This window comes from Oncorhynchus kisutch, linkage group LG29, assembly GCF_002021735.2.
Source record: "Oncorhynchus kisutch isolate 150728-3 linkage group LG29, Okis_V2, whole genome shotgun sequence".
NCBI classification, from domain to species: domain Eukaryota; kingdom Metazoa; phylum Chordata; class Actinopteri; order Salmoniformes; family Salmonidae; genus Oncorhynchus; species Oncorhynchus kisutch.
This window is the reverse complement of record NC_034202.2, coordinates 26,321,358-26,347,541: the sequence shown is the minus strand read 5'-3', so window position 1 is coordinate 26,347,541 and position 26,184 is coordinate 26,321,358. Positions and strand designations below refer to the sequence as shown.

Sequence of the window (26,184 nt, the reverse complement as noted above, 5' to 3'; positions counted from 1 at the left end):
CGCGCAGGATAAGCAGACCAAGTAAGGTGTTGTTGTTTTTTAATGGGGGCAATAGGAGAGTGTTACATTTGATCAATATACAAGGGAATTGCCATTTGATAGATAAGACATATTTGATCGAAGCTGAATAATGCTTAGGTTGTTACAAATGTATTGGTATGTTTCTATAAAATATAATTAACTAGACCGTTCCCTCCTGATCTCGCCTTTGCAGACATGTAATTTCCATTGTTAGAGCGGTTAGTCGACCATCTTGTCAATTATAATAGGTCATCTTTGAAGCGTAGGAGAGCCTGCATTTTGCGTGCGCAGCTTTGACGTCGCGCCAAGACTGGAGGACCCGGTTTGCGCTGTCGGCGTGCATTTGTGTGTGACTGGAAATATGTCGGCAAGGATTGTGCACACCGGAAGATCAATGAAATCTACCAAAACCTGAAGAACCAGAGAAATTTCACAATTTAAAAGAATTTGACATAGTCCAGGACCCTTTTCCACGGTTGTGTTACCTCGCTGACTCGCGTTTTAGCCTATTCAGTGGTAGAAGTATCCAAAACGAATGGTGGAAGTCGAATAGAGTCTCGAAGTAGGCTAGGCCGAGAGGAGTGGAGAGTGAAGGGCTCGGCAGGTAGAGACGAGCGCTCGCTTTTGAGGAATGTTATCCGTACTCTCCTATGGAAGACTGGTTGCGAGGGCTGTCCTTGGCGGACTCTCTCAAACTGATGGTCGGGACTACAGCCTGGTCACAGCTAGTTGTGGGTTTGGGAAAGACTTTCGTAAGGGGATATTGAAGAAAGGGATGTGCTACGGGGATGACGCTTGTTTCATTGCCCGGCATAGGTCCGCCGATGTATTGGGTAAGTCTCACTTTAATATTCCAATTATCTGTTCGGTAAAGACATCGTTAAAGTAGTCTAGTCGTTCATTCTAAGAAAACAAAAGCCACCGTGAAATGTGCAAGGTATTTTGGGGTATAATAGGCCTATAGCATTTTCCACATTTAACCTTCAATGTGTAGCCTAGCACGTGTCGCCTACCCATGTCACAAAAACAAGAGGATATTCCCTACCGTTACCCCTTACCTGATTTAACCTCGTTATAAGTTGTCACGGTGTTTTCCGATGTTTGCCTACTACGGTAGACTACAGCTGTGGTCTGTAGGCCTATAAGCCACCGAGAAACATTGTGCCTGGGTTTACAAAAAATGTATACTTTGTTTAAGAGTAATTGTAAAGACCTTTCACATAGACGTATGGACAAGCCCTCTTACCAGCGCTACTAGTGGCGATAGTGTGAACAGGTATACAATGTATACACAGCTATTTCATAGCGTGCCAAATGTGGAAGTCGCGCGTTGATTGTGGCTATAAATTGTTAGTTTATGAATTGTTCCGCCATTCGATGCTAAGAACAATGGGGTTCGTTGGAAGAGTTCAACAAAATGTATAATTCTGTTATGACAGCCTATAGCTTCATATTCATTAGCCTTAGCCGACTTTGTTGTGGATTTTACACACGCTTAGGGGAACTCACTGTCCGGTGTTTTCTAAAGGTCAGAATGGTTGAACATGGAGGCAGCCATGTTTCCAGGACCAATTCACGTTTTACAGACTCATGAGGGGGAAGTGCATTGTCGTTTTACTAGTTCATAGAAAATATCCGCCCTTATCATTATCAAGTTCTTATTTACCAGATGTCACACATTCAGAACGGTGCCTAAAGCAGGTTTGCACCACTGAGATATAATAAGACCTGGAGAATACGTCCAAGATGTCCGCCCGTTGTTTTCAACGTAATCTACTCACGTTCGCATACGCCGACCGATATCACATAGGGCGGATTCGATTATGCTAAGCCAGAGAGCACTCGACTATGGCCCGTTAAGATGGGTGAGAGGGAGGGCCATTCTCAAATATAGCAATAATTTATGTGGCTCGGTCATTTTGTCAACAAGGCTGCATGGTACATCATCCAGAAACATGCATCTCTTTTCTGTAAAATAAGTGTTTGAATTTCAATTGCCAAACATGCCTACACGGGCTCCCCGGTGGGATTTATCAAATCCCCCTCAGATACACAAAGAAGGCAGGGCTTAATGTGACCACGTCCCCGAGTCGGGTACTGCCTTTACTCCTGTTGTTAAATTGCTTACTTTACTCATAATACAGCTGTTGTCAGGTATTTTTTTTACTCATTATAAAAATAAAAAAAATACTTCCCAATTTTGTGATATCTAATTGCGATTCAATTATGGTCTTGTCTCATCGCTGAAACTCCCCAGTGGGTTTGGGAGAGGGGAAGGTAGAGTCATGTGTCCTCAGAAACATGGCCCGCCAAATCGCGCTTTTTGACACCCACCCGCTTAACCCAGAAGCCAGCTGCACCAATGTGTCGGAGAAAACTCGGTTCAACTGATGAGCCAAGTAAAGCCCCCCCGGCCAAACACTCCCCTAACAAGGATGACGCTAGGCCATTTGTGCGCCGCCCATGGGACTCCAGTTCACGGCCGGGTGTGAAACCGCTTGGGAACGAACCTGGGTAGTGACGCCTCAAGTACTGCGATACAGTGCCTAAGACTGCTGCGCCACTCGGGGGGGCCTTCTAATCATTGTATAAACCTTTTGGATATGCTTGGTTGCCATTTTTTTTTCTTACTTCCATGTCGTCTTAATCAACAAACTAAATGTAAAATGTTAGCGTGAACAGATACTGTTGCATGGAATGTACGTCACGATTATCAGCCAACGCTAGCTAACCCTGCTTTTAACATCCCGAAAAGCTTGTTTGAACAGTAATTGGAGAAAAAGACCACCAAAATAAGTTTCATCAACTGCCCTGTTCAGAATGTGCAGAATTACACAACATCCTATCATGTGTAACAAATAACTGGCAGTTTTATGGAATACTTTTCCAACTGTAATACTGTGTTGTACCTCATTGAATATAGTTAGCGTTAGGCTAGTTCATAATTTTAGCTTGGTTTAAGTTGCTTTGTTTTCTTGATAGGATGTAGGCCTAACTCTGCATCATGTTAAGGCAGTGAATGAGATGCCTTTCAAAAACTTGCCCTATTTGACTGTGGTAAAAGCGCAGGATGAGTCATTGCAACAAGTCGTGCCGAACTAAAATGAAATGGTTTGATGTCGAGTGTAGCCTACTGACTTTCTCTACCAGCTGGAACCTTGGACCTGAAACATTACTGCAACAGAGCCCTTCAGTATGCTCATTGTGTCTAGTGATAACACGGTCGGTAGTTTTTACATGGATAGCTTTAGTCTGCTCATGCTTTAGGGAAATACAGTGGTGCTCACATTGTCTACTGATTTCTCATGATGGACCACATCGGGTCAGAGGCTGAGCTGCTTTCCTCTGTGGCTAATTAACTGGTTATGGAGACAGGATCAAACACCCACAGAGATTGCTGGCTCTGGGCTTATGTATACTGTGTCCCACCTGGGTGCTATATTTCTTCTGTTTGGCTAACACAATCTGTTGGCGAGAAGGATTCTATCCTGGCCTCTGCTGAGCATTATAGACCGGCATCCCTATACCCAGTGTAGTTTTAATGTCAATGAAGTTTTTAATCTCTTGGAAATGCCTTTTTTGCCATGGCGAGAGTAGCTTTGGGCCTGTACTATATGTGGAGGGTAGCCTAGTGGTTAGAGCGTTGGGCCTGTAACAAAAAGGGTTGCTGGATTGAATCCTCAGGCTGACAAGGTAAAAACCTGTCGTTCTGCTCCTGAACAAGGTAGCTTGGAACCCACTGTTCCCCGGTAGGCCGTCATTGTAAATAAGAATTTGTTCTTAACTGACTTGCCTAGTTAAATTAAGGTACTTATGTGCCGCTGTGGAAGGAGGTGTAGGACATGCATCTGTGAGTGTGTACAGTATATGGAAGTGTTTGTTTTAGGCACCAACAAAGAGCGTTGCTAAGCTATCAGAGGTTGTGTAGATGCAAAGTTTGGTAACAGAATGTCGTCATTACCAAACTTTGCATTGACACTGTTCAAGTAAATGTGTTTTGTAAGTCCTTGCATGGTTTGTTTAAAAACCTCTTAAATGTACAGTCCCAATATTAGATTTTTTTAAATTCAATTCAGTCTGGTATGAGTATCTTGGCTTATTGTTCTGTGCCTTAAAATCTTAGGTGTGACTTATATATGGGCATATGAATGTATACGGTCAGGCTGAGCCGATGACCTCATTTCAAGATGGCTGCTACCTACATTCCGGTTAGAGTTGTGAACCATAAATGCAATAAACACGGAATACATTGATTCACACCGAAAGCTTTCCATCTTTCCAGTGATCCTGCTGACCAAGGATGGGTCTGAGGAGCTATTTGGTGTCGCAGCTAGCCCAGCTGCTAGCTAGCTGGACACGGATTGTCCTGGGATTGTGGCTGTCTAGATCCCTGCTGTTTGTTGTTTTCAAATTTTCTCCTGACCTGCGCTGTCTGGAACTGCGAGGAGTAACAGCCTAACATGTGTTGCTAGCTACCATGACAAAGACCAAAGCCGCCGGGGGTATCGTCTCATCGCGCACCAGTGACTCCTGTGGCGGGCCAGGCGCAGTGTGCGCTAGCTAAGGTAGCCAGGTGCACGGTGTTTCCTCCGACACATTGGTGCGGCAGGCTTCCGGGTTGGATGTGCGCTGTGTTAAGAAGCAGTGCAGCCTGGTTGGGTTGTGTTTCGGAGGACGCATGGCTTTCGACCTTCGCCTCTCCCGAGCCCGTACGGGAGTTGTAGCGATGAGACAAGATAGTAATTACTAACAATTTGATACCACGAAATTGGGAAGAAAAGTGGGTTAAAAAAAGAGACCTATAAGCAGTTGTTACAACAACAAGAAAATAATTAGGTGTTTTGTCCAAATATTCGTAGATTCTACTAATAAAAGAATGGACGACCTGACCAGAGAGGTCCAGGACCTGAAGAACAGTTCTCCCAGGGTCAGCTCGACAAGTTGAAACAGGAGAATGGCAATATGACAGCAATCTGTAAGTCATTGAGAGAGGACATCAGTTCTGTGTGTGAATCTATGGTAACAATGACACACATCAGACTATTTTGAGGGACAATCAAGGCGAAACAACATGGTTGTGGACGGAAGGACAAAGTAAGGGAAATTATCTCTGAGAAATTGAAGATGGACCACAGGAAGATTGAGGTGGAGCGTGCCCACCGGACTGGACCCCCCCCCCACCGGCCCAGGTGATAGTGGTTAAGTTCCTGAGATTCAAGGACACGGTAGCTGTTCTGGAAAGAGACAAGAACTTGAGAGGAATGTATATCTTCCTCAACGAGGACAATCCTGAAGCTGTGCGCCAGAAGAGGAAAGAACTGATCCCAGCCATGAAAGCTGCCAGAGCGCATGAGGACATTGTGTACATCCGCTACGACAGGCTCATTGTCCTCCCTCCCAGAAGCCTGGAAGGGATGAGAGAGCCAAGCCTGTGGTCTCATAGCCTCAACCCCGCACACACACACACACACCAATTGATTAATGGACTGCTGAAGGTTTTTTTTTCTCTTGATTTGTCTGCTCTTTTCAATATTATGTCTACCTCTGATAAGCTACCCAGGAAAGTGCTGAAAATAGCCCATATTAATATATGTAGCCTTAGAAATAAGGTTAATGAATGAATTACGTGATAACATTCATATATTAGCTATTTCTGTGACTCACTTAGATCATTCATTTGATGATACAGCAGTAGCAATACAAGGATATAACATTTTTGAAGAGACAAATGCTTATGGGGGTGCTGTATATATTCAGAGCCATATCCCTGTAATGCTTAGAGAAGATCTTATGTCTAGTGTTATTGAAGTGTTGAGGTTGCAGGTTCACTTGGCCCATCTAAAGCCTTTTCTTTTGGGGTGTTGCTATAGGCCACCAAGTGCGAACTGTCCATATCTAAATAAGAAACGTCCTCTCACTGTCAACTGTGTTTATTTTCAGCAAACTTAACATGTGTAAATATTTGTATGAACATAAGATTCAACAACTGAGACAAACTGAACAAGTTCCACAGACATGTGACTAACAGAAATGGAATGATATGTCCCTGAACAAAGAGGGGGGGGTCAAAAGTAACAGTCAGTATTTGGTGTGGGCACTAGCTGCATTAAGTACTACAGTGCATCCCCTCATGGACTGCACCAGATTTGCCAGTTCTTGCTGTGAGATGTTACCCGACTCTTCCACCAAGGCACCTGCAAGTTCCCGGACATTTCTGGGGGGGAATGGCACTAGCCCTCACCCCCCGATCCAACAGGTTCCAGACGTGCTCAATGGGATTGAGATCTGGATTATTTTGCTGACCATGGCAAAACACTGACATTCCTGTCTTGCAGGAAATCACGCACAGAACGAGCAGTATGGCTGGTGGTGTTGTCAAGCTAGAGGGGCATGTCAGGATGAGCCTGCAGGAAGGATACCACATGAGGGAGGAGGATGTGTTCCCTGTAACGCACAGAGTTTAGATTGACGACAAGCTCAGTCCAATGATGCTGTGACACACCGCCCCAGACCATGGTTGACCCTCCACCTCCAAATCGATCCTGCTCCAGAGTACAGGCCTCGTTGTTACGCTCATTCCAGTGGCGATAAACGCGAATCCGACCACCACCCCTGATGAGACACAACCACGACTCGTCATTGAAGGGCACTTTATGCCAGTCCTATCTGGTCTAGCGACAGTGGGTTTGTGCCCATAGGCACCATTGTTGCTGGTGATGTCTGGTGAGGACCTGTCTTACAACAGGCCTACAAGCCCTCAGTCCAGCCTCTCTCAGCCTTTTGCGGACAGTCTGAGCACTGATGGAGGGGTTGTGCGTTCCTGGTTTAACTCGGGCAGTTGTTGCCATCCTGCACCTGTCCCGCAGGTGTGATGTTCGGATGTACCGATCCTGTGCAGGCGGTGTTACACGTGGTCTGCCACTGCGAGGACGATCAGCTCTCCATCCTGTCTCCATGTAGTGCTGTCTTAGTTCCAACAGCTGGGCCTCACAGTACGGACATTGTAATTTATTGCCCTGGCCACATCTGCAGTCCTCATGCCTCCTTGCAGCATGCCTAAGGCACGTTCACGTAGATGAGCAGGTACCCTGGGCATCTTTCTTTTGGTGTTTTTCAGAGTCGGTAGACATAGCTGTGACCTTAATTGCCTGCCGTCTGTAAGCTGTTGGTGTCTTCACGACCGTTCCACAGGTGCATGCTCATTAATTGTTTACGGTTCATTGAACAAGCATGGGAAACGGTGTTTAAACCCTTTAAAATGGAGTTAATTCATAAAAATAAAAATATCTATGAATGACAGGGTCCTGAAAAAGGGCAGTTTTTTTTTTTTTTTTGCCAAGTTTGTGAAACTATTGATAGTTTTGTAACAGTGAGGTCTACTTTCTTGGGGACCTGAATATTGACCGGTTTTCATCAAGCTGTCCGCTCAAGAGGAAGCTTCTTACTGTAACCAGTGCCTGTAATATGGTTCAGGTTATTAATCAACCTACCAGGGTGTTTTCAAACACTACAGGAACATCTTTACTTATGCTGTAGAACTTTGTTCAAAAGCTGTATCCGAACCCATTGGATGCAGTGATCACAATATAGTGGCTATATCCAGGAAAGCCAAAGTTCTAACAACTGGGCCTAAAATAGTGTATAAGAGATGATACAAAACATTTTGCTGTGACTCTTATGTGGATGATGTTAAAAATATTTGTTGGTCTGATGTGATTAATGAGTTGCATCCATGCACTGCACTTGATGAGTTTAAGAAATTGCTTCTTCCAATTATTTATAAACATGCACCTGTTAAGAAACTGACTGTTAGAACTGTTAAGGCTCCATGGATTGATGAGGAATTGAAAAACAGAATGGTTGAAAGAGATGGGGCAAAAGGAGTAGCTAATAAGTCTGGCTGTACATCTGACTGGCTTAATTTCTCAATTTGCAGTAAGTATGACAAAACTCAACAAAAAGAATAACATTTATTATGAAGCCAAGATCAATTATACACTGCTCAAAAAAATAAAGGGAACACTAAAATAACACATCCTGAAATATTCTTATTAAATACTTTTCTTTACCTAGTTGAATGTGTTGACAACAAAATCACACAAAAATGATCAATGGAAATCAAATTGATCAACCCATGGAGGTCTGGATTTGGAGTCACACTCAAAATTAAAGTGTAAAACCACACTACAGGCTGATCCAACTTAAAACAAGTCAAAATGAGGCTCAGTAGTGTGTGTGGCCTCCACGTGCCTGTATGACCTCCCTACAACGCCTGGGTATGCTCCTGATGAGGTGGCGGATGGTCTCCTGAGGGATCTCCTCCCAGAGCTGGACTAAAGCATCCGCCAACTCCTGGACATTCTGTGGTGCAACGTGGCGTTGGTGGATGGAGCGAGACATGATGTGCTCAATTGGATTCAGGTCTGTGGAACGGGCGGGCCAGTCCATAGCATCAATGCCTTCCTCTTGCAGGAACTGCTGACACACTCCAGCCACATGAGGTCTAGCATTGTCTTGTATTAGGAGGAACCCAGGGCCAACCGCACCAGCATATGGTCTCACAAGGGGTCTGAGAATCTTATCTCGGTACCTAATGGCAGTCAGACTACCTCTGGCGAGCACATGGAGGGCTGTGCGGCCCCCCAAAGAAATGCCACCCCACACCATGACTGACCCACTGCCAAACCGGTCATGCTGGAGGATGTTGCAGGCAGCAGAACGTTCTCCACAGCCTCTCATTAGACAGGCTCTGGCAGTGCTCCTCCTTGCACAAAGGCGGAGGTAGAGGTAGCGGTCCTGCTGCTGGGTTGTTGCCCTCCTACGGCCTCCTCCACGTCTCCTGATGTACTGGCCTGTCTAATGGTAGCGCCTCCATGCTCTGGACACTACGCTGACAGACACAGCAAACCTTCTTGCCACAGCTCGCATTGATGTGCCATCCTGGATGAGCTGCACTACCTGAGCCACTTGTGTGGGTTGTAGACTCTGTCTCATGCTACCACTAGAGTGAAAGCACCGCCAGCATTCAAAAGTGACCAAAACATCAGCCAGGAAGCATAGGAACTGAGAAGTGGTCTGTGGTCCCCACCTGGAGAACCACTCCTTTATTGGGGGTGTCTTGCTAATTGCCTATTTCCACCTGTTGTCAATTCCATTTGCACAATAGCATGTGAAATTTATTGTCAATCAGTGTTGCTTCCGAAGTGGACAGTTTGATTTCACAGAAGTGTGATTAACTTGGAGTTACATTCTGTTGTTTAAGTGTTCCCTTTATTTTTTTGAGCAGTGTATAAAGAATAATGGGGAAAAACTTTGGAGTACTTTAAATGAAATTATGGGCAGAAAGAACAGTTCGATTCCATCTTTCATCGAATCCGATGGCTTAATCATCACAAAACCATTTGATGTTGCCAATTATTTTATTGATTATTTCATTGGCAAAGTGGGCCAACTTAGGCATTAAATGCCTACGACAAACAGTGAATTATATTCATGCATCAAAAAAACAAATGATGAAAGAGAACCAGTGCAAGTTTGAATTTGTAAAGTTAGTGTGGGAGAGGTGGGGGAATTATTGTTAACGATCAATAATGACAAACTTCCTGGCATTGACAACTTAGATGGAACGCTACTGAGGGTGGTGGCTGACTATAGCCACTCCTATCTGTCATATTTTTTTATCTAAGCCTAGAGGAAAGTCTTTGTCCTCAGGCCTGGGAGGAAGCCAAGGCAATTCCGCTACCCAAGAGTGGTAAAGCGGCCTTTACTGGTTCTAACAGCAGACCTATAAGCTTGCTGACAACTCTTAGCAAACTGTTGGGGAAAATGGTGTTTGACCAAATACAATGCTGTTTCTCTAAACAAAGAAACAAGACTTTCAGCATGCTTCTAGAGAAGGGCACTCCACATGTACTGCACTGATAAAAATGACTGATGATTGGTTGAAAGAAATTGATAATAAGAAGATTGTGGGAGCTGTACTGTTGCATTTCAGTGCAGCCTTTGATATTACTGACCACAGCGCTTAAGTTTTCAACAGCAGGTTATCTATCTATGAGAACTCAAAGGGGTTACTTTAATGGAAGCGTCTGTCAAACGTGTAAAGTGATGTGTACCGCATGGCAGCTCTCTGGGCCCCCTACTCTTTTCACCAATGACCTGCCACTAGCATTAAACAAAGCATGTGTGTCCATGTATGCTGATGGTTCAACCATATATGCATCACCAACCACAGCTAAGGAAGTCACCTGAAACCCTTAACAAAGAGTTGCAGTCTGTTTTGGAATGGTTGGCCAGTGATACAGTGCTCTTTGTTTCAGAGATGTTCAGGGCCAGTTTTTATTTGGTACAAATCATTCCTTAAAACCTCTTAAAGATCGGGCGAATTTTTTTCAACATTTTGTTAAAAATCACGCAAAATTTCAACGTCCTGCTACTCATGCCAGGAATATAGTATATGCATATGATTAGTATGTGTGGATAGAAAACACTCAGAAGTTTCTAAAACGGGTTAAATCATGTCTGTGACTATAACAGAATGTGTGTAGCAGGCAAAACCCCAAGAAAAAACTGTTCACCCCAAAAAAAAAGAATACAGAGACTGGCTGAGGGATAGTCTATGGCAAGGGAAAATGGATGGCGCCCAGTTTACAGTTCCTACAGCTTCCACACGATGTCGCCAGTCTTGGCAATTGGGTTGAAGTTAATCCTTGGCGAAATGAGTAATAGGCACTTCCTGTCATCGAGTACACCGGGGGAAGTTATGAAAGGGAGAATATGGACCATGATTTCAAGACTTGCTGCTATTGAATACAGATCGCCCCGTGATCAATTTGATTGATTATTAACGTTTACAAATACCTAAAATTGGATTACAAAAGTAGTTTGAAGTGTTTTGGCAAAGTTTATAGGCAACTTTTTTAATAAAAAAAAATTATGTTGCGTTTTGGAAAGCAGTTTTTTCCTGGATCAGACGGGCTTCATAAATGGACATTTTGGGTATACATGGACGGATTTAATCGAAAAAAAGACCCAATTGTGATGTTTATGGGACATGTTGGAGTGCCAACAAAGAAGCTCGTCAAAGGTAATGAATGTTTTATATTTTATTTCTGCGTTTTGTGTAGCGCCGGCTACGCTAATTCTTTTGTTTACGTCCCCTTCAGGTATTTCGGGGGGGTGCATGGTATCAGATAATAGCTTCTCATGCTTTCGCCGAAAAGCATTTTAAAAATCTGACATGTTGGCTCGATTCACAACGAGTGTAGCTTTAATTGAGTACCCTGCATGTGTGATTTAATGAAAGTTTGAGTTTTAACGAGTACTATATGATTTGGCGCTACGCATTTCCCTGGGCTAGAGGCTAGATGAGACGTTAACGTCTCGCTTAGCCTTAAGAGGTTTTAAGTACTAGACCTCAGCTGAATCTGGGAATGAATGGTGTGGCGGTTGAACAAGTTGAGGAGACTAAATTACTTGCCGTAACCTTAGATTGTAAACTGTCACGGTCAAAACATATTAGAGGTCGACTGATTTAATCGGAAAGGCCGATATTTTATTTTATTTTATTTATTTTTTATTTTTTTTGGGGCCGATTCAAGTTTTCATAACAATCGGAAATCTGTGTTTTTGGGCACCCAATTAAAAAAAATATACATTTTTTTACACCTTTTTATTTCATCTTTATTTAACTAGGCAAGTCAGTTAACACATTCTTATTTTCAATGACGGCCTAGGAATGGTGGGTTAACTGCCTTGTTCAGGGGCAGAAAGACAGATTTTCACCGTGTCAGCTCGGGGGATCCAATCTTGCAACCTTACAGTTAACTAGTCCAACGCAATAACGACCTGCCTCTTTCTCGTTGCACTCCACAAGGAGACTGCCTGTTACGCGAATGCAGTAAGCCAATGCTAGCTAGCATTAAACTTATCTTATAAAAAATAATCAATCATAATCACTAGTTAACTACACATGGTTGATATTATCTAGCGTGTCCTGTGTTCCATATAATCTGACTGAGCATACACGTATCTAAATATCTGACTGAGCGGTGGTAGGCAGAAGCAGGCGCGTAAACATTCATTCAAACAGCACTTTCGTGCGTTTTGCCAGCAGCTCTTAGTTGTGCGTCAAGCATTGCGCTGTTTATGACTTCAAACCTATCAACTCCCGAGATGAGGCTGGTGTGACCGAAGTGAAAAGGCTGGCTACTTAGCGCGCGTTAATAGCATTTCAAACTTCACTCGCTCTGTGCCTTGGGGTGGTTGTTTCCCTTGCTCTGCATGGGTAACGCTGCTTCGATGTGGTGGCTGTTGTCGTTGTGTTGCTGGTTCGAGCCCAGGGAGGAGCGAGGAGAGGGACGGAAGCTATACTGTTACACTGGCAATACTAAAGTGCCTATAAGAACATCCAATAGTCAAAGGTTAATGAAATACAAATGGTATAGAGGGAAATAGTCCTATAATAACTACAACCTAAAACTTCTTACCTGGGAATATTGAAGACTCATGTTTAAAGGAACCACCAGCTTTCATATGTTCTCATGTTCTGAGCAAGGAACTGAAACATAGCACATATTGCACTTTTACTTTCTTCTCCAACTTTTGTTTTTGCATTATTTAAACCAAATTGAACATGTTTCATTATCTACTTGAGGCTAAATTGATTTTATTGATGTATTATATTATCAAGTTAAAATAAGTGTTAATTCAGTATCGTTGTAATTTGTCATTATTACAAATAAAATAAAAATTTAATCGTCAGATTAATCGGTATCGGCTTTTTTGGTCCTCCAATAATCGGTATCAGCGTTGAAAAATCATAATCGGTCGACCTCTAAAAAGTATAGATTCAGTGGTTGCAAAGATGGGGAGAGGTCTAGCCGTAATAAAGAGACGCTTTTCGGAGTGTGATGTCAAAAAAGCAGAGCAAGATCTGCAGGCTCTAGTTTTGTCTATTCTTGATTATTCTCCAGTCATGTGGTCCAGTGCTGCATGGAAAAACCTAGTTAAGCTGCAGCTGGCCCAGAACAGAGCAGCACGTTTTGCTCTTAATTGTAATCAGAGGGCTACTATTAATACTATTCATGCTAGTCTCTCTTGGCTAAGAGTCGAGGAGAGCCTTTAACTGCATCACTTCATGTGTTGAAAATCCCAAATGGTTTGCATAGTTAACTTACACACAGCTCTGACACACATACTTATCCCACCAGACATGCCACCAGGGGTCTTTTCATATTCCCCAAATCCAGAAGAAATTCAAGAAAACGAACAGTATTATATAGATGGAACTTCCTTCCATCTTATAATTGCTCAAATAAACAGCAAACCTGTTTTTTTTTTAACAGATAAAGCAACACCTCGTGGCACAATGCCTCTACTATTTGACCTAGATGGTTTATGTGTATGCATTGATATATACGCTGTGTGTGCCTTTTTTTTAAATAAATGTATGTAGTTCTGTTCTTGTCTGATGTTTTGTGTGGACACCAGGAAGAGTAGCTGCTGCTTTTGCAATGGCTAATGGGTATGTCTATTTAGGCAGAAATCTACATTCTCTACGAGGGCCCAGCGCAATCAAAAACTTTATCTTCCTGTGTTTTATACATATTTCCACACTGAGGTTGGAATAATACTGTGTAATTGTACATTGATTTCAGCCTATTTTGGTGGGATGGAATTTTTGACGTGTCTGGTGACATCACCAGGCGATTAAAATAGTTAATAGACCAATAAGAAAGTTTGAAACCTCTGCCAATAACAGCTAGTTTTCCTTTCCCCGTTTTCCTCTCCCAAAATGTTGCATTAGAAAATGCTCTTGGCCAAGAAGCTATTTTATTTATTTTTTTAACCATTTGAATTGAAATCCTAGTACGGTACTTGTTACCCAGAAATTATTTCATATTGAGATAAAAAAAAAAAATTAAAAACAGCTGCATTAGACCTTTTTTAACTACTGAATCATTGGTTTTTGTTTGGCATACATTTTAACGGGCAAAATCTGAGTCTCTGCATCATTCTGTTACTGTGGAATTGCCTGCATATTATCACGGGGTTCACACAGCTGTAAATCAAGGCAAGGGCCCCTGATTTCACATCCATCTCTCACTCTGAACTCATATGCTCCTCCTTTGTCAGTGAGTTAACAACTGCAGGTCCATCATTTTCTATTTGAATCGAGAGGTTTAATTTGATTTGTTAATTTTGTGTCGCTCGTGTACCTTTTTGGATAATCTGCAATGAGCAGCTCATGGCTTGTTTTGTACTATTACTTGGTGGTGATAGATAAATAAGCATCAATCTTGCTGTAGTCCAAAGGGTTCACACACAGACAGTGATGTGAGTTGATGAGTAGTTTGGCTGGTCAGTGGTAACCAGAGATGTCTGGTCTCTTGTCGCCATGCGACGGTACAGCGAACAGCTGCAATTTACAATGACAAACCGCAATGCCCAGCCAGACAGCCAGGGTGTGTGAAAGAGAGCGTGAAGGTGGGGTTTGCCCTCCAACCCCTTTGCGCGGGGTTGGCAACGTTGATGGTAGAATATGACAACGATAATCATTCACTGTTCTGATCCTTATACACCTTTCTCTTGTTCTGTGTGTCTCAGGTGTGGCAGATGGTGTAGGTGGATGGAGGGACTACGGGGTGGACCCGTCCCAGTTCTCTGCCACCCTGATGAGGACGTGTGAGCGGCTGGTGAAGGAGGGCCGTTTCACCCCCAGCAGCCCTGTGGGTATCCTCACGTCAGGCTACTACGAGCTCCTACAGAACAAAGTACCCCTGCTAGGTGAGCATACACACTCTCTCACTCACTGACACACACACACAGACACAATAATGCATGGGGGGGTCATACAGTATCTGCTGCATGAGTGTTTATCTGTTGCCTGTGGGTATCCCTGCCCACTCAGCTGCACTCCATCAAACCATCCAAAAATATAATGATACAAAGCTGAAATGCCTTCCCTCCTAAGCATTAGGGCTGGGAATTTCCAGGGATCTTACAACATGGTATTATCACAATACTTTAGTGATGATGTGGTGCCATTCTTACCATTCTATATGTACTGCTTTTTTATAAAAAAAAAATGTTATAGCGGTTTGTTGTTCCAAACATATATTGTTACCTATATGTCTGAGAGACGAGAGCATATGAGAAAATCAGTTTTGATCAGTCATGGACATAAGTGCTGAAAACATGTTGGCTCATAATTTTAAAACGATTGAGAATAAGCTATAGGATGAGAAGTTTTGGCACAGGTACAGCCAATTAGCGCTAGTTAATGCTACCTAGCAAAAGGCATATGTTTTTATTTTACACACACACAGTGGGGAGAACGAGTATTTGATACACTGCTGATTTTGCAGGTTTTCCTACTTACAAGGCATGTAGAGGTCAAATTTTTATCATAGGTACAATTTTTATCATAGGTACACTTCAACTGTGAGAGACGGAATCTAAAACAAAAATCCAGAAAATCACATTGTATGATTTCTAAGTAATTAATTTGGATTTTATTGCATGACATAAGTATTTGATCACCTACCAACCAGTAAGAATTCTGGATCTCACAGATCTGTTCGTTTTTCTTTTTAAGAAGCCCTCCTGTTCTCCACTCATTACCTGTATTAACTTCACCTGTTTGAACTCGTTACCTGTATAAAAGACACCTGTCCACACACACACAATCAAACAGACTCCAACCTCTCCACAATGGCCAAGACCAGACAGCTGTGTAAGGACATCAGGATTAAATTGTAGACCTGCACAAGGCTGGGATGGGCTACAGGACAATAGGCAAGCAGCTTGGTGAGAAGGCAACAACTGTTGGCGCAATTATTAGAAAATGAAAGAAGTTGACGGTCAATCACCCTTGGTCTGGGGCTCTATGCAAGATCTCACCTCGTGGGGCGTCAATGATCATGAGGAAGGTGAGGGATCAGCCCAGAACTACACGGCAGGACCTGGTCAATGACCTGAAAAGAGCTGGGACCACAGTCTCAAAGAAATTCATTAGTAACACACTACGCCGTCATGGATTAAGATCCTGCAGCGCACGCAAGGCCCCCCTGCTCAATCCAGCGCATGTCCAGGCCCGTCTGAAGTTTGCCAATGACCATCTGGATGATCCAGAGGAGGAATGGGAGAAGGTCATGTGGTCTGATGAGACAAAAATAGAGCTTTTTGGTCTAAACTCCACTCGCCATGTTTGGAGGATGAAGAAGGATGAGTACAACCCCAAGAACACCATCCCAACCGTGAAGCATGGAGGTGGAAACATTCTTTGGGGATGCAAAGGGGACAGGACGACTGCACCGTATTGAGGGAAGTGTGGATGGGGCCATATATCGCAAGATCTTGGCCAACAACCTCCTTCCTTCAGTAAGAGCATTGAAGATGGGTCGTGGCTGGGTCTTCCAGCATGACAACGACCTGAAACACACAGCCAGGGCAACTAAGAAGTGGCTCCGCAAGAAGTATATCAAGGTCCTGGAGTGGCCTAGCCAGTCTCCAGACCTGAACCCAATAGAAAGTCTTTGGAGGGAGCTGAAAGTCTGTATTGCCCAGCGACAGCCTCGAAACCTGAAGGATCTGGAGAAGGTCTGTATGGAGGAGTGGGCCAAAATCCCTGCTGCAGTGTGCGCAAACCTGGTCAAGAACTACAGGAAACATATGATCTCTGTAATTGCAAACCAAGGTTTCTGTACCAAATATTAAGTTCTGCTTTTCTGATGTATCAAATACTTATGTCATGCAATAAAATGCAAATTAATTACTTAAAAATCATACAATGTGATTTTCTGGATTTTTGTTTTGGATTCCGTCTCTCACAGTTAGTGTACATATGATAAAAAATTAGACCTCTACATGCTTTGTAAGTAGAAAAACCTGCAAAATCAGCAGTGCATCAAATACTTGTTCTCCCCACTGTATGTGTGTATATATATATATATATATATATAACTTTTGACTGGGGGGTGAATGTGTTTTTTATGTATATATTTTTTTATGAATCAATACTTTGAGACCGTATCAATATAATATCATCCAAAATTATATTGCGATATGTGACTGTATTGATTCCTCCCCCCATCACTACCAATAATCAAAAAAAAAAAATCTTGAGGACAATAAAATGTGGTGATATGCCGTATTATATCCAAATAACAGTGATGTAATAATCATATAATTGAAATGGTGCTGTCCTTCAGTCTGCAACCACCAAGGTCCAGCTCCACAGAAGTCATTGGGACAAACATTTGGCCAAGTCCCTACTCCCTCATCCTCCTCCACGTGACCATTTCACCCCTTTACAGAGCACCTAAAAGGTCATTGGAAGGAGCAGTAACAGACACTGCTCATGGGTCCACATGTTTTTTTAAGGCACTGGCATGTGACAGACTGAGGACACATTTGAACTGAGACCCAACACCACAGGCAAGGCTACTGTCCCTTCAAGATCAGGGGCAGTCTAGGAGCTGAAGCAGGGGGAACATGATTTGTTTTTGGTCTCTATGCCAGGCTGACTGGTCCAACATGATCTCACGTACTCCTTGCTCACAAGGAGAAAGGATATCAAGTGATGGCCAACCACCATATTTTTTCTTCTTTCTATTCTCTCTCTCTCTTCCCCAGGGAGCAGCACAGCCTGTATCGTGGTTTTGGACCGACGGAGCCATCAACTGCACACGTGTAATCTAGGTGACTCTGGTTTCCTGGTGGTGCGAGGGGGAGAAGTGGTGCACCGCTCGGACGAACAGCAGCACTACTTCAACACCCCTTTTCAGCTGTCCATCGCTCCCCCAGGGGCAGAGGGAGTGGTGCTCAGTGACAGGTCAGTCCACCGCCCTCACTTCTCTGACCCTCCACCTGGTCTCAAATGACCATTTCTGTTGAGAAAACTGTCTTTAAACCAGGGGTGTCAAAAATACAGCCACATTTGACTTATATTTTTTTAAATGTTATATTTGAACGGTGACCAGGGTCATTTGGCTGACCAATAACAGTCATCCAAAATTCCATGAGTCACAGCCCTAGCAGCCAGACCCCTTTCCACTGGGCTTGCTCTTTTTCTCTCTCCAAGAATCTCAGAAGAGGCACTTTTGAGCTCCTCCATGTTTCTCAATTTTAAAGGAGACCTTTCATGTTTTATATTGCAGTCCGCACTTTGCATTAACACGCACACTTACACGTTGTCACTATTCATGCTCCCATGCATACAACTCGGCAAACTCACACACACCGACTCACATTCACTCTTTCTGGCATGGAGGGGGTTTAATGGTGAAACTGTTATTTCAGGAGGAAATACAGTGTCTGACTGACGAAGCGTTGTTATAGTCTCATCTGGTCAAATAAAATGTTCAGGTCATTGAGTTAGACTTTTCCAGGCAGCCTGTTGAATCAAACTGTCCTCATTGACGCCAAGTCCCAGGATGGCCAGGTCAGCTGAGACTGTTATAGTAAAACGACAGTCTTGGTGGAATCAGAGGGTACCGCCAGCTCCCACGAAATATACCTGATAACCTTACTAGAAGCAAGTGAGCATGCTGGGAGGGGGGGTGCGGCTGGAGCAGTGGCGTTTCCACTGTGTTCCAGGCGGAATCGAGTGTCTTATTACCCAGTCATCAGCTGTCCCTCTGGCGCACAGTCACTTTTGACCTGCTTCCTCCTGATCCTATTTCTGTTTCTGAGGAGCACTATTACTGTCTGGTAGCAGCTTTCTAGTGCCCTCTAGCTGGTCCACACTGACAGTCCTGTCCTGTTTATTTTCTTCACCAGCCCTGAGGCTGCTGACAGCTCCTCCTTCGACGTCCAGCTGGGTGACATCATCCTGACTGCCTCGGATGGCCTCTTCGACAACATGCCCGACTACATGATCCTGCAAGCGCTCAAAAAGCTCAAGGTAACACATCACAGTACCTCATAAGAGCGTGTGCCAGCAGTTATATCTACACATTCACTTTAGTAAATACCTGCACACATTTCTCCGGTCCTAATGCTAATGTTTGTATTTCTCAGAGTACCAACTATGACAGTATCCAGCAGACCGCACAGAGCATTGCAAAGCAAGCCCATGAACTGGCCTATGACCCCAACTACATGTCCCCTTTCGCTCAGTTTGCTTGTGACAATGGTCTGAATGTAAGAGGTACGTATCAGGTTCTTGGGAAGTCCTTTACGTCCCTAATAACACCTCCAGCACCACTATTTTATGTCCACTGTCAGTTTGAAGATTGGTCCATTCAACGTTGACTTTGAACTCTGGAAAGCCGATTTAATACGTTCTCTTTTGTCTTGTGTCCTGCAGGGGGGAAGCCTGATGACATCACGGTGCTGCTGTCCATTGTGGCAGAATACACAGACTAAGTGTGTGTGATGTTTATTGGAACTGTTCACTTCCTTCCCTCTCAGTCTTCCACCTGGCTCCTTCTCAAATGCATTGCTTCCTGTCGGACAGACTGGGGAGCCCCCCTATCTCACAGCCACAAAATAGAACACACACTCTTCACCACAGAATTGGACTCCATCTCTATTCTTCCGTTTTGTTTTGCGACTGTAGTGAGGAGGCAGGCTGTAAGGACTTTCTCATGTTGATCGTGATGCAGAACGGCATGTTGGTTCCCCACATTCAGACTACGACTGAATGGCAGTCCTGAGTGTAGGCAAGTTTGCTTTTACAGGGAGTTGTGGTCGGTAGCCCTGAAACAAGCAGTGGCGTTATAAATCAAATAAGCCATGCTTTGGAGTTGTTGGGGAGATGTGGTTGTGTTGCCTATACATTTTGATTGTCTGTCTGTGTTGTAGCTGTGTGACTATCTGTTCCAAGTCGTCTGTGTGTGTGGATTAATTCTAAGACTGTGGAATTGAGAGGGGCTGGGTTGTTGCGGGGTTTAGAGAGGTTACAGTGACTTGTGATCAGAAAGTATGTAGATCAGCGCGTCAGGGTCTTGGATTAGGATAAAGGGGTAGCTGGCCAGTATAATGTACTAGCTCCACTAGCAGAGATCTCTCCAGAGTGCCACCTATAGGCTGTTCTGCTGGTGCGCACATCCTCATGCGTTTGTAAATATTGTGTGTCATGTAACAAGGCAGAGAGTGTCTTCACTTTGTCACTGATGAGGATGGTTATTTTGCTGTTGTGCCAGATGTGTACACAAGCATTCACAATCTATAAAGGGTTGAACCTTGAAGTAAATACTCTCAATCCCTCCCTTCCATGGGCCGAAAGAACCACAATGTTGACACCATGATCATGTTTGCCTCGGTAGTAGCGTGTCAGGGCCATGAAATGATTGTGTGTAAAAAGTGGGTATAGGTTCATGTTTGAATGTCTGTTGTTGATATGTGTTAACTTGCAATGCTAATGGTAGCATCTAGGAATGCTTTCAACCGAAACACTAGGTCAGGTATGGATTATTAAACAACGTTTTATTTTTATAACTTAATGTTATTAGTTTGATAGCCATTGATGTGACAGTTGAAATATCATCCAACATATGGATTTACCCTGTGATTCTTTTGTGAAGCTATATTTTTGCTCCATGGATGGCAAATGAGAATCATGCCATCTTACTATTAAACAAGAATCAGTCTTTGTGTGGTGGGTGTCATCTCAAAATTGTTTTTGTTCTGTCTCCCAATAACAATTTACCTGCTGCTTTTATTTTGTCAATTAAATGTTTAATACTGTACTGTATTTATGTGTATGTGTGCAATTTCATTATTTCATGAAAGCTAGAAGTTGATCATCCTGTTCTGTTCTTAGCATGCTTTTGTTTCTTCTTCATAATAGCAGAATACACACCTGTCTGCATTGTTAGCCAATGTTTGCCAATGTTATGAAGCCAGCGCACCAAAGAGGAAACCTTGTTTTCTTTGTTTTCATTTGGGTTTGGAGAAATATCTGCACCTATACTGTAACATAAAATGTATTTTAAAATTGAGAGCATATCAGTTTGACAGTTAAACTGTCATTCTGCTTGTGGAGAACGATGGCCACTCGTAATTGTTGGTGCAAAACAGTCAGAAGACCACTTAGGTGTCTTTTTAGTTGTGCCTAAAATTCAATGTGACCAGAACGGGTTTGATCGTGTGTGTGTGGCTCTATTTATATGACGGGTAGTATATGAGAAACAAACAACAATGCAGGTTTTTGAATCCTTAAAGAAACCAAAGATGGAAAGCCATAGCTTCACAAGCATGACCAGGGTACAGCTTCTTATCTAAACCCTTCAGTCAGGCTAACAGTGTAATGGAGACCAATGTTGTCACTATTGATCTTGCTTATTTCAGCATACAAATAATTGAAAAGAACATCAATTGTTACATTAGTGGAGTAAATACTATTTAAATTTGTTTAAACTATTTTTTTCAGTAGCCTTAGACTTAATTTCATGAATTTCATCTGTCCTATGCATTCTGTCTTTGCATGACAAGCTGTCTTTGTCCAAGCTATTTATACTATTGGAATTTGCTTACCTGCAAATGTGCCCCTGTCTCACACAGCTTGCCTCGCCTCCAAATGTCTATCTGATTTGCTCACCTTCATTTAAAAGTTGTCTTTCAAACACTTAAACATGCAATTTTAGTAACCCAACACAACTTGTTTTTTTACTCTTTCTGACAGTGAGGGATCATTATGTGTTAATGAATAATTAGCTTAATATCTGATTTTGAGATGAAGTTCTCTATGGTTTAAGGACACTTTTCTGTTACATGTGCTGAACCAGGAAGTGCGGGGCGGGTTGTAGTGCTGTTTATTGATAGTGGTGAGGACCGATTCCGCCTTAACAAATGGATATTTTACCGTCCTATCAAGAGGCCTTGTCTGGTAGTGCAAGCCAGTCTCGTTTCGACTTGTATGTTGCTCAGTGTTCAATTATGTCCCGCTTTTTCTGTCCATGCTCAGTTTTTTGGTGACGCTTCTGCAGTCAAGACAAGTTTATTTATTTATTTTGTTCTCTAGCAAGCAATGTTTCAGTATGAAAGCTACATGTGTTAAGTGTAATAATGCAGAACTAGTTTCTGTAAATGTGTTTTCAAAGTTGTAAAATATTCAAATAAAGAATCTAGTATTTGTACTAAAATACATGTTTGTGAGTATGCCTTATGAGTAGATGCTAAAACCAGTTTCCCACAAAACCTAGTTTTTGTACAGGCGCACGTTCCCTGTGTTTACCAGTATGAGACAGTCATGAGATTGTGCACTGCTGTTGATTGCAGCATTCCATGTGATGGCATTGCCTGTAACAAATTTCGCTGGCAGTGTGAAACAGTGCCCAGCCTGCAGATTAATCTCCACTCGTGAGGTCAGCTCTGAGGCTGAGCTATTTTAGACCTGTCTTGATTGGTAAGGGCTTAATGAGTTTGCCTTACTGTCATGCTGGTCCCCCTTTCAACCCATCGGGGCTAGCATGCTGGCAACCCCTTGCAATATCCTGGAATTCCTCCTAAGCATTCAGGATTTTGGCATAATGTAAGAGCTAACCTGACCCTCAATTGTGTGACGATCTCCCTTTACGTGGAAGACGGCCTACCAAAGCCACTGGTCCAGATTAGTCACAATTTTATTTTTGTTTCTTATTTTGTCACATAATTGCAAGAAAGACCATCCACTATCCCCTCTCTGTCATTGTCTTGCGCAGACCTTTTTTGTAATCCTATTTTCTACCATGTCCTTCTCTTTCTCAGTTAATCTCTATCTTCCTCTCTCTTTCACTCACTCTCGTTCTCTTTCCACATGTGTCAGACAATATGGCATATGAGCCTGTGTGACCTTGGAACACACTTGTGTGTCACCACCAAAACCCATATCTGCAGGCTATGTATTGAATATAGATGCCAAACCTATTTCCATATCCACCCACATAATGAACATTGCTGCCAGTGGAGGCTGAGCATGAAAGGAGTGCCCTTAAACCACAAGATGGACATGTGCTAGCCAACCTATTGTATTTGTGCCAGTGCCATCTCATGGGTTTTCTCTCCTGCACACTACTAAAGACAGACTTCTCAAAATAGAGCCAAATAGAGCCAATCTCATAAGTGAGATGTGTATAATCTAAACTGGCAGTGTCCAGGATGATTAGTGATGTTCTAGCCAGACAGCCATGAGCACTAGTGATTTATTAATATTATTGATCTATTATTAGCTTTATTTATGAATAAAACGAATTTTCATTATTTTATTCCATTAGGCATCATCAAATACATTTTTGCAATAATTAACCTTGAAGGAGTATCCCATATTTGCCCAAGAGGGCTTTAGTTGATATCAGGTCAGCTATTTGCACATGCACAGAAGAGGTTTAAAAATTCTTTACAGTCTATTTACGCACCTGTCAAAGACTCCAGTCACCCAAGTCATAGACTGTTTTCTCTGCTACCGCACAGCAAGCGGTACAGGAGTATGAAGTCTAGGACCAAAAGGCTCCTTAACAGCTTCTACCCCCAAGTCATAAGACTGCTGAACAATTAACCAAATGACCACAGCATTATTTACATTTTTTTTTTGCGTAAGGGAGACGACATATACTCTGGCAAACCTGGGCTAAACAGTTTCCCCTACCACCTGCACCAGTCATGTTGGAAGGATTGAAGCCAGACCACAATTGAGAGTTATCCAATGAGTTTGTTATAATTACATTTCTGTGGAACCATTTACCCCAGTGCACTCAAGTATAGTATTTTACTTTTAGCCCATCTCTTGGAGCAGTACTTTGGGACATGTAGCTAGCTAAATGCATTGGTAGGTGGCAACAAATATAAGTTAAGAGCATGGTAGTTAAAGAACAAAACAGCTGACGCAGCAGTTGAGATTTATGGGCACGTTTCGGGTGATCTTTGTTTTAGTCTAGCTGTGCAGAAGATCGCACAACCTCAGGACAAGTGTTTAGCCTGTCTGGAACCACATCCATTTGATATGCACACATCACATGCAGAATAATTCTTTACCATATTGATGTGGTTTCCGAGAACTAAATGTATCCAATCTTTTTCATACTTTCCAAAATAAGAAACGAGCCCGAATGAGGTCTTCGCCTCCATGATAGTCAGCTGACGCTAGCAGCTCTGAAACATCCTCCGAAGATATTTATCACTAACCCTAGATCAGTGTAATTTACAATGAGAGCAAATGAAATATAGTGGGCAGAACAAGCAAGGAGGTGACTATAGCCAAGCTAGCGAGATCTTATTGGCCGTTGTAGCATGTATTTGCATATTTCCGTTAGGGAACGCCTCTTCTGTGAAGTGCGCGTGTGCATAAAGACAATTCAACCTTGCACTCCTTCTAAACAATGCCATTTTTAAAAACTTTTGCAACGCGTTAAGTCTGTAAACTTACTACACTGTGTTTGTAACAGATTTTAGTTTTGGGAACAGAAAAAGGTATTGAGATCAGATGTTTCATCGATGAGAATATGAGCAGAATGTCAGCCCAGTTTCACCTAGTTCAATCCTCTCCCACTATCCGCGACTGGACTTCTTCTGACTACCATATTTGGTGGTGAGAAGATGTTCTAAAAGGATGCTTCAGCTTTATAGCCCTGTGACACTTTCTGGTACACAGGTGAATTGCTGGCGATGGTTGTTGACTTGGGTTGATCAGAGCTCCAGTATCAATCATTGATAAACAAACAAGCTAACTTTACTCGGTGTGGAGGTGGTTCGGCAAGGCTGTGGTATGAGATGGTAGGAGATAGTGATGGAGAAGAAAGTGAATCAAGTATGGAGCATAGCGGTACAAATAAAAGGTGGAGTAGGAAAGAGAAAAAGAAAGCAGGAGAGAAAGGGGTTTATGGGAGGCAGAGAGAAGACAGAAAATGAAGTTTGAGGAGAGAAACATAGTTTCCAAACGCTAGCGGCAGTTCGGGGGTAGAGAGTGCAGAGGAAGTGCGAGATAAGTTGCGAGGGGAGCACCAAGGTGAGGAGGTGCATAAAGTGATTCTGAAGTTCAGGGAGGAAGGGGAGTTGGGGCGATGAGTCCTATAAGGTTGCTGGCTGTGATGAAAGAGTTGATTGGGGAAGTTGTCAATGCTGAAGTGTTAAGAGATGGGACCATGTGGGCATTAATGTGGGAATTTAGATTCTCTGTCGAGAAAACTCAGACAGTGTCCTTTCCCAGGAGGAAGGTGGGAGATGAGGTATGCTTGAGGTTATATGGGAGAAACTTGGAGAGGGTGGGGTCCTTCAGGACATACTTTGACACCAGACTGACCTGGGCAGAACACATTGAGAGCGTGGTGTGAAAGTGTATGAAGGTGCTAAATGTGTTGCTCTGTCTGACGGGGAAGGAGTGGGGAGCTGGGCCTTCTTCATTGAGGACCATGTATGTTGCATTGATCCAATCTGTAATAGACTATGGCAGTATTGTGTATGGTTCGGCAGCCCGCATCTCATTGGAAAGGCTAGATGTCATACAGGGACCAGGACTCAGAATATCTAGTGGGTCATTTCAGACCTCCCCAGTGGCTGAACTACAGGTGCAGATGGGGGATATGCCATTGCATATTAAGAGACAGCAGCTGGCATGAAATATTGGGACAACCTACAGGGACATGGGGTGTCTCATCCTACGAAAGGGATTTTACAAGCATGCCGGGAACATCAGCGAGGACAGAACACAAGCTATGGGTGGGTAATACTTAGGTGAAGAAGATGGGACTGTATGGAAGGGAGTTTAGTCCAACGGTAGCTATTCCTAAGAATCCACCATGGCTTCTACCGCCTCCAGTAGTTGATCTAGAAGTGTTGGAGAGACTACAGACAGATAGGAAGGGTGTTGATCCATCTTTGACACCTGGTCATTCTTTAAAAGTAACTTCCTCACCATTTTAGATAAGCATGCTCCGTTCAAAAAATGCAGAACTAAGAACAGATACAGCCCTTGGTTCACTCCAGAACTGACTGCCCTCGACCAGCACAAAAATATCCTGTGGCGGACTGCAATAGCATCGAACAGTCCCCGCGATATGCAACTGTTCAGGGAAGTCAGGAACCAATACACGCAGTCAGTCAGGAAAGCTAAGGCCAGCTTCTTCAGGCAGAAGTTTGCATCCTGTAGCTCCAACTCCAAAAAGTTCTGGGACACTGTGAAGTCCATGGAGAACAAGAGCACCTCCTCCCAGCTGCCCACTGCACTGAGGCTAGGTAACATGG

At 43.2% G+C, this 26,184-nt stretch overlaps 1 protein-coding gene across 1 annotated transcript; it reads left to right on the top strand.

Moving 5' to 3' along the window:
* On the top strand, positions 1 to 22,112 carry LOC109873770 (protein phosphatase PTC7 homolog). The gene is made up of 6 exons (XM_020465474.2): positions 1 to 854; positions 14,629 to 14,808; positions 17,659 to 17,857; positions 18,805 to 18,928; positions 19,045 to 19,174; positions 19,334 to 22,112. The coding sequence occupies exons 1-6, from the start codon at positions 653 to 655 to the stop codon at positions 19,390 to 19,392; spliced, it is 894 nt and encodes a 297-aa protein (XP_020321063.1). The 5' UTR covers positions 1 to 652; the 3' UTR covers positions 19,393 to 22,112.
* The last annotated feature ends 4,072 nt before the right edge of the window (positions 22,113 to 26,184 follow it).